The sequence below is a fragment of the Bactrocera dorsalis genome, chromosome 3 (genome assembly GCF_023373825.1).
Source record: "Bactrocera dorsalis isolate Fly_Bdor chromosome 3, ASM2337382v1, whole genome shotgun sequence".
Classification (NCBI taxonomy): domain Eukaryota; kingdom Metazoa; phylum Arthropoda; class Insecta; order Diptera; family Tephritidae; genus Bactrocera; species Bactrocera dorsalis.
This window is the reverse complement of record NC_064305.1, coordinates 91,629,099-91,638,226: the sequence shown is the minus strand read 5'-3', so window position 1 is coordinate 91,638,226 and position 9,128 is coordinate 91,629,099. Positions and strand designations below refer to the sequence as shown.

Below are 9,128 nucleotides of genomic sequence, written 5' to 3'. Positions count from 1 at the left end.
ATTATAAGTGAGTATATTGAATCTTTTGTAAAATATTTTAAATTTTTACAAACGTTTAAACTTTTACAAACATAATATTGGTAGTCGAAATAGTCTTTTCGTAATTCTAATCAAACTTCAACTAATTTTTTTTTTATTTATAATGAAATTTTATTGAACCAAATACATATGTACCATTTTGGTCGACCACTTTTTGCCCTCTTGCGACAAGTAATTTTCACAGACTTCTCTTGAAGCCAACTTTACTCCATTAAGGGAGTTTTGCATTGACCGAAACAAATGGTAGTCCGATGGTACAAAATCAGGGCTATATGGTTGGTGCGTCAAAACTTCCCAGCCAAGCTCTCCCAGGTTTTTCCGAGTCATCAAAGACGTGTGTGGTCTAGCGTTGGCCTGATGGAAGACGAAGCCCTTTCTGTTGATTAGTTGTGGACGTCTTATTTTTAATTGCTGACTTCAATCCTTTCAGTTGTTAACAGTAAAATGTAGAATCAATCGTTTGACCAGCCTGAAGCAGGTCATAGTGGATGATTCCTTTCCAATCGCACCAAACACTCAGCATAACCTTTCGAGGCATTAATCCTGGCTTTGTGACCATTTGTTGAGCTTCACCACGCTTGGACCATTTTGGTTTTCGCACATTATTGTCGTATTTAATCCACTATTTGTCTCCTGTTACCATGTCTTTTACTGTCATGTAAATGAATTGGAACTCAAGATTCCGACGAGTGATGACCAATTTTTTCAACCAAATAAAAGCAAATGTATTTAAAACTGAATTACGTTTTTATTAATTTTTTAATGATTTTATAACTCTTGACACTTTAAGTATAATTTAATAAAAATATACTTATATAGTTTTTTTTAAGTATTTATTTTGCAGTAGATTTAAAACCTAAAAGTGTACTGGCCGCCCACTCCCCAATTGGGAGGGCTATTGCCATATCGTCCGCCCAAATGTTGCGAATACTGTCCGGTGGCGTCGAATTCGTGTCTGCCATTATGGCTTTGCCAGACGGGCACACGCGTGTCAAGACTCAAATCTATGCCTTGCTTGGGACTACCACCTCCCTGTAAATTGAACTGAGGCTGTCTTTGGGGCGGCTGTGGGTTCTGTTAAAGAAGAACATTATCATAAATATATATTTTTTTGGGTTAAGGATTGACACGTGAGTCAAATGGTCTACTTACTTGGCGCCACTGATCCTGTCGATCATCTCTGGGATAAGCTAGAACTGCGCTCAAAAAGCAAATTAAAATCAATACTTTCACGGACATTTTTTTCTTTGAAGTGTTTAAACTGAACAGACTGTGAATTCAGTTCCGAATGTTTACTCTGCAACAGATACTGCAAATATTTATAATGCTTTTATATGCAGAATTGAAATATTAAAAAAATCCCCAAATTGAAAGTCCCTTCACAGCTTGAGCAAAAGATTATCAATAAGCCGCGCTGCAAATTATCACATGAAGACTAAAAATAGGGGATTCTTTAAGAAACTTATCAACAACGTATATTTTAAATGACCTCTTGCTCTTCATTAAAATATGTTTCATACTTCAGGGATGTTTCTTAGTATATTATCAGATTCAAATCTTAATAGTTTGAGCATATGTATGTTCCTATATGAGAGAAATTTTAATTTTATTACTAGCTCATATAGTTAAGATGATTAGAAGTCCAAAAATACTGGAGTAAAATCAAATTTCAGATTCTTGTTTTATTTCCGTCTCATACGAGCACATTCACTATTCCTCCTCATTAATCTTAAGACGTAGCTGATGAACACTGCATTCACCAAAAATTGCGGGAAAAAAATGAAACGCTTGAGGTTTCATCCGGAATGCCAAGTAGAGTCATACCATGTAGGATGTGAAATAAGTTTTAAAAATAGATTTTTTTCTTGCACGATGGGGACTCTCACCAAAGGTAGTGTTTTGTTCCATGAAACCGTAGTCAAGCCGAGTATATTTTCTGATGGCATCTGCAGTGTACTACGACCTACACCAACAATAACACTTATTGGCATTTAAAACATAACACTCCTGGACTTTGCCGGTAGGTGTATTGTTGCGAGATCTGCTCTAAGGGTCAAAGAATCTGGGTATATGAAGAAGTCGGAACAAGGACACGCAGAAATTCTCTCTTTCTTCAACTGGATCTCTGAAAACTTGGATCACTGCGTTGCAGAGGCCACTCGGTACAGCCTTTTCTGTACCCACATACCGACGAGGAAGGTATGGATGGGGAGAAGTCGGTGAAGAACCGCAGTGAGCGGATAGGTCGAAGCTAAGGGGGAAGGTTGGAGTGGGAGTTTCCCTGTGCGACTGTGGGAACCTTCTAACCTAGTGAAGAAAGTTTGAGACATCCTGAACCACATGCCTTGACCAAAGTTCATCACGCCGCAACTGTGGGAGTTCTTTCTTCTGTCCTGTATGAGATCTTACTATACTGTCTAATAAGCATTTATGCGGCGAGTCTTAATATCTTGTCGGACGTTAGTTTTCCAAATTGTATTATATGAAAGAGAATGAGGTACATAGAAATATCCAGGCTTTTCTCCTTCATTACTCCAGCCTTTGTAAGGCTAAGGCTGAACATCTCGGTAATCTTACCTTTCGACGAACCTGAAGACATAGTCGACACTTATATTAGCTGACTCAACAAATTTGTGGCGGGGTGTAAGGGGCTTATGATCCAGTAGTTAGGAATTTATAGTTATTACCACAGCGGACCGGCTGTAAATAACTTTGCAAAGTGAATACATTTCGATAACTGCTTCTTCCGAGTTACACTTTCGGGTCTTTTTAACATTATTTTAACAGCAAATTGAGATAAAAAATTGCTTTTGTATGACACTTCCCATATATTTCAGAAATCTATTAAAAATCATGCAAAAAGAAATTAAATATAGAAGTCACCAAGGACGTCAACCTTCGTATTTAGTCCCGAAATCACTCAATATATTTTAACTTACCGATTCAAGATTCATAAAATCATCAAAATTTCAAGCCAAAATTTTTAATATTTGTTAACTTAATATTTTTTTAAATAATCTATCTTCATTAGAGATCAGAACAACAAGCACCAACACCCTGTTTGCATTTATAGACGCGTATGTGCCCCATAAATATAGAAGAGAATACACATTTCTCTTTATACAAATGCAATAACAACAATGTTCAAACACTTTCGATTCAGTGATCAACAGCTGACACAGATCATATGATCTCTCAGTTCCTCAACTCGGCGCACGGAGAATGCGGCGTCGTTGCTCTCTCGAAAACATCTGTTCAAATCGATGTTTTATATTTCAGCTGAGAAATGTCGCGCAATACATACGACAACAACAACACACCACCCCCAACGCCTGCTGCGGCGCCATGGCGAATGAAATTCGACTAGAAACGAAAACAAATGAAAACACAGAAATAGAAACAAAAATATTTAATGAAATACAAGAAATTAGTAGAAGAAGCATATAAACAAACTTTACTATACACACACTCATGGCTGTGTGTGTGTGTGATTCTTCGAGAAAATAATTATGTATACAATTTTATTTTAGAAAAAAACCCACTCTCTGTCAGTTCAGTGTCCAAGTGTAGACGATCGCATGTGGAACTACCAGTGAAAGTGAATTGAGCACACAGTAATTGTACGCTGCCATAAGAAATATTCTATTCATTGCTTAAAGACACTTCAAATAGAGCAATTATGAAATCCGCCGCGAGCTTTGTGCTACTTTTGCTTTGCTTGTGCATCTGCCTTATCGGCGGGCCGGGGCAAACGGACGCCGAGCCGCTGTTTGGTGGCCCCGGTGCTGCTTGGCCAATTCTACGTCTAGTCGAGGTGAGTACACGAGATTTCTTGCTTCACAATTTTACGAAATTCGTTTACTTATTGATAACAGGAGGTGCCACGGGACTCGCTCACACCTCATAGGCGTGTGAAGCGTGTCAAGCGAGCTGGCTTTGATCGCACAATCGACCCGGGATATGAATACCAAAACGGCACCGAGGACGGTAAGGAACGCTTTCCTGTGTGGGACGATGCGAAGGGAGAGCCACTAGTGGATTCATAAGTGTGCTTAATAGTTGTAGGAAATTAGTTGAGAGTTCAAGATGGTGTAGGAATCATATGTATATACCCTTATCACAGAATATAGCTGTATGCTCTATATTGGTCGAAGTAAAGTCCTATAGATGTGGTTAGTCCTCTTTATGTCGACTTAAACAGTTTAACGTAGACAATAGATATTACTAACCATTTTATTTATTGTATTTTTTCACTGAAAACGGGCGACCGTTGCCGTTTAAAGTTATTAAAATGTGTACATATATACTCATAACCTTGTTTGTTTGTATTAATATCGAAGAAATGTTCTCACCGAAACTTATTTTGTCAGTTACCTAGTTTCGAGTTTACACAACAACAACAGTTGGGTTCTTTTTACGTAACATTAAATACGGAAATAAAACCAGCGCTAATTTCTTTATAACAAAAACTTTTTCAAATGCAACAACAACTGCTAAATTGGTCACATTTCACAAGACAGACAGAAGGAAGGAGTTCACAGTAAGGCAGTAATAATTTGAAAATGATTAAAAAGGCTATAAGAAGTGCTTCAAAGACAACTATTTAAAATATATCCCTAAGACAGTCGATAATATTTAGAGTGGTTTCTATTAACGGGGACCATTATGAAGTCTATTGAATTCTTCTTCACGGCAGTATCAATAAGATTGTATACTTTGGAAGCAAATTTCCATGACCCTCTCACACAAATCCATTTAAAGAAGAATCGTATATTTTTTGTACCTTTTTTCTACATCCAAAGAACATTGTGAACTGACAAAGTAACTGAATAACGAACACAAATAAATTTGTATATCAGAAACATACAATCTACAGTTATGTATATTCATAAGGAATATGAACGCGGAAGCGCGAACTGCTGAGTATTCAGCACAGACACCTTAGCTAATGTCTCGGCTTGCGCTTTTACTTCGCGTGTCGACAGTCTTTAACACCCGCGAAAACTTTTGGTATTCAAGCAAAGCAAAGCGCGGGTTACAAAGGAGGGAGAAGAAGCCTCTTTTCCCAAATATTTCGTGTGCTAATAAATTATATTAACGAATTTCTTTGATTTGCTTGATGACACTTCGAACTACAAAATAAATAGATAAATGTATTATAAGTAAAAAAAAAGCTTAAGGAAATCTGAACATGTGTGTGCAGAATTTATGGAATCATATTCACGTTCATGACTGTGGTCATACAAATATCTGAAAACGCTTTTTTGCACCTCCGAATATTTTTCTTTTTTTTTTTTAAACTAAGATGTTGCAAGGATCTGTTAAGGAGCTGTTATTTCGATGATCTAACTCTGTCTGAGTCGGTAAGAAAAAAAAATAATAAAGACGCTGATTTAATCTTCTAGGGCAGTCCATGTAAGAACATCAAGCCAGGTTACCAAGCGATGTGATGTCATGAGAGCGATATGATGTGATGTCAATTAAATGTTAATGACTTATGATCACATCTATAAGCATATACATTTTTTGTTTTGTTTTATTGGACTCAGCAAGAAATGCTCAAACGTTTAACATACTAATTATTAAAAAAAAACGTTTAAAAGAAGATTAATTTAGTCACAATGTACATACATTCAAATAAAAGATAAATTCATGCGATATATCAGTAAGAAATCAATTGTGGTAATACGCTGCATACTTTTAGGCGTTATTGTAGTTTAGTAAACCACAGCGAGAGAAAGCAACACAGCGAATCGGCGAAAAAGTTTGCGAAATCAATTCGAGCACCCGTTTCCGCGACAGGCGCGCCTACATAACCGTAACCAGAGCACAGAGCACGTTTTCTGACAAAACCGCCTTTCAAAAGACAAGCAACAAGTCTTATAGTCTATCATGATTGAGTTGTATACTATATAAACTATTATTTCACGTGCTCTAAGAGCATAAAATTGTTTTTACAAATCTTAATTTCGAACTTAGCGAACTCTAGCCGCTTTACAGCCTTTAATTTTAGCCCACAAATACGTAATTGCCGTAAAAATTTGCTGCAGAAATGTCATTGAACTCCTCGGCAATTCGTCAACACCATTTAAGGTATGAAGGAGACTCTTACAACCAAGGGTATGGCGCAAATTAAGTGGAATTACACAAAAACAAGCAGTCATTAACGGGAGTGCAGGGAACAGTTAGGAAATTGTGCTAATGGGACTGCAACAGTTCCGATGCCGCAGCGATTTGCGATTTGTAGAAAACTCACGCCTTCCAGTGAATGGCGCCGATGAGTAAACAACGGTAGATGTAATCAAATGAGCGTATTATGGGCGAAATTGCTCAATTCATAGAGAAGTAATGAAATTATTGCGTTTCATTTTGTTTATTTACAACAAATATAAAACAATTTTTTTTACAAAATATTTCTGGAAAATAAAATAAAGTTCGAGAATTTAAATTTTGACAGCAACTGTAAAAATGCTGGTATAAGGTTACCTGTGTAGTTCTAAACTCTCTAAGTATTGCCCACAAAAATAATAAGAATTTTTCGGTTAATTTTACAACAAAAAAATATCATATAATATATCTATAATGAGCTTATTTTTTACTATTTCCAGCGGCTCATGCGTAGAATCAATAAACAAATCTCAGCTCCATCATATGTCTGTGGTGATAACAGCAACCAAATCTGTATTAACCCACAAGTTATTTTTCAGATATATCTTGTCACCGGTTAGCCGATAGCCCACAGTGCATTGAAAGTATTAATGAGTCGTGTAATTAGGACTTTGAGTGTTTCCTTGCCACAATCGAACAAACAATTCGCCTGTAGTTTCACTCCGTGTCACGCCCATTAATTGTGAAAGTGTGCAGGTTTGCTTAAAACATGCATCGTCCTGGTGATTACTCGTATTAATGTTCGTCCGTACGAAATGTGGCCGAAACTCAAATGGCATATGACGTGCGGCACGTGCGGATGAAGGAGAGGTGGAGACGTGCAGTGGCGCCTTTCTTTTTTATATGGTTGCGCCGCACAACTTCCGCTTCCGCAATTGTGTCATTTACGCTGTGACCGCTTCGGTGGCAAGCGCGAACACTCGAAGCTCGATTACCCCGCACTTCATTGTTGTTATGTTGTTATTGGTTCGTTTTTGTTGTACACATTTTCCTTGCTGCATTCAACTTGCCGCAAAAGCGATTGGCACGCGACCGAAAGCCGACCGAGGACGAATTTCCAAGAGCCAATTTCAATGAGCTTCAACTTGCAACGTTGTATTGTTGCAATATTGCAACGTGAAAACCGTTAATCGCACAAGCAAGTGGCAAGAGGGAAAGCAGTTGCGCACACATAGTAGTCGACAGTTACCCTAACGGAACACAAGCACGGAACATCGCACGCAAAAAGATTCGAGCTTTCGTCAAAAAAAATCGAATACATGTTGGCGAGGTGCATGCAACACTTTCGTGTGGCACATAATTGAGTTAATTTTCGAACTATTTTCATTTTCTGTTCTTTTCCAAAGTGCACTAAGAGTTGTTGTAGCGCCGCAGAAAAAGCCTTCGGCCCCTGTCCGACCAGCCAAGCACTTAAATATTTAAAGACCCTTCCGCTCATTCGCCATTTCTATTTGCAAGGCATTTGTTCTGCAAAGGTTTAAATTTAACATACGAACAATCAATTATTCCACCGAATCCACCCGTCGCGTCGCTGTTATTGTTTTCATTGCGGTTATTAGTGTGGTTATTTCAATTATTTAACGGCAAACAACGAAGCGCGCCTCCCTCCTCCAAGCACTCAATCGATCTGTGCGTGCAGTTAAATGCTCTGAGGTAAACTCAGGCGTCACGCCCCCAGGTCCTTGCACCCCATCACCCACTTTTTGCTAGCATACGTGTGCAGTAGTTCATTGACATTTGAGTCGTGGAAATTTTCAATGATTAAAAACTACTTGTTACTGTTGTTGTTGTTTATACAGTTGACGTTGGCTGTCGCGGTATAATTTTAAAACTATATTTTTAGCCTTCTATCTATTGTAGATTGCCATCATGGTCAACGACAGAACTTCATTTGCCACACTCGTTTGTTGGAGAGTATTGGTGTCGGCGCTGGTGAAATTACACTGAGAGAAAATTGTTTGTGTTCCAGAATATAAATTTAATTCATAAATTTATATTCATTCACTAAGTATATTTGTGTGAAAGCGGTACATGGAAAAGATGTGACGAGAAGACATAGAATTATATAAAATTGTTTTAAATAACTCCTAAGTTAGCCATTTTTCAAGCTAAACAATCTTCTTCTAACTTTATGACTAAGTTGTCAGCGTACAGGGCTTGTCCGGAAAGTAATAGGACTGATTTTCTTCCGCTGCGACTGTACTTCGGAGCGAGCGCGCACCAACGCTGTTTGGTACAGTGCGTTCCTAGCTAAGGAACGGCTGGTTGTCTCCGGCTACTTGGAGAGCCAGGACAAACATTTCGCCCGACGTGTTTCTATGAGTGGTGCAGGCCGAAAATTAGTTCGTTAGAGCAGAGGTACGCGATTAAATTCTGTGTTTGAAACGCGGTAAATCTGCGACAGAGACGTTTGATATGATCAAACAAGCTTGCTTTAGCAAGAAGTGTTGAGTTTCGGTGGCACCAGGCTTTTTTGGAGGGCCGGGAAGAGGTCGCTGATGAAGGCCGTGTTGGGAGACATTTGTTTGACATCAAAGGTATTGTCCACCATGAATTTGTTCCTCCTGAATAAACCGTCAATGCCAAGCCTTACGTGGAAGTCCTCAAGCGACTCAAACGATAGGTCAATCACCTTTTTTGTGAACCTAACCAAGGCCGTTGTGAACCAAATGTGGCCCCCGAACTTTCTTGTTTCCTTACCTGTAAAGGACGATAAAAATCAAGCATTTTGAGACGACAGAGGGGATCCAAGCAGCATTCACTTCGGCTCTCAAGGCTATTCCGGAGAATGCCTTTCGTGGCGCCTTCAATTATTGGAAATCGCGCTACCAGTGGTACATCGACGAAGAAGGAGCCTTTTTTGAAAGTTTTGAAACTTTTTAAATTGACTCAGTCCTAGTACTTTCCGGACAAACCCTGTG

At 38.5% G+C, this 9,128-nt stretch overlaps 2 protein-coding genes across 2 annotated transcripts; one reads left to right on the top strand and one right to left on the bottom strand.

The window, feature by feature from the left end:
- Positions 1-767: 767 nt before the first annotated feature.
- On the bottom strand, positions 768-1,349 carry LOC105230546 (diptericin A). Its single transcript, XM_011211357.4, has 2 exons — positions 1,192-1,349; positions 768-1,113 (listed from the first exon to the last, which is right to left on the bottom strand). The coding sequence occupies exons 1-2, from the start codon at positions 1,276-1,278 to the stop codon at positions 889-891; spliced, it is 312 nt and encodes a 103-aa protein (XP_011209659.2). The 5' UTR covers positions 1,279-1,349; the 3' UTR covers positions 768-888.
- Positions 1,350-3,575: 2,226 nt separating this feature from the next.
- LOC105230545 (uncharacterized) lies at positions 3,576-4,352 on the top strand. Its single transcript, XM_011211356.4, has 2 exons — positions 3,576-3,853; positions 3,915-4,352. The coding sequence occupies exons 1-2, from the start codon at positions 3,719-3,721 to the stop codon at positions 4,083-4,085; spliced, it is 306 nt and encodes a 101-aa protein (XP_011209658.2). The 5' UTR covers positions 3,576-3,718; the 3' UTR covers positions 4,086-4,352.
- Positions 4,353-9,128: the final 4,776 nt, after the last annotated feature.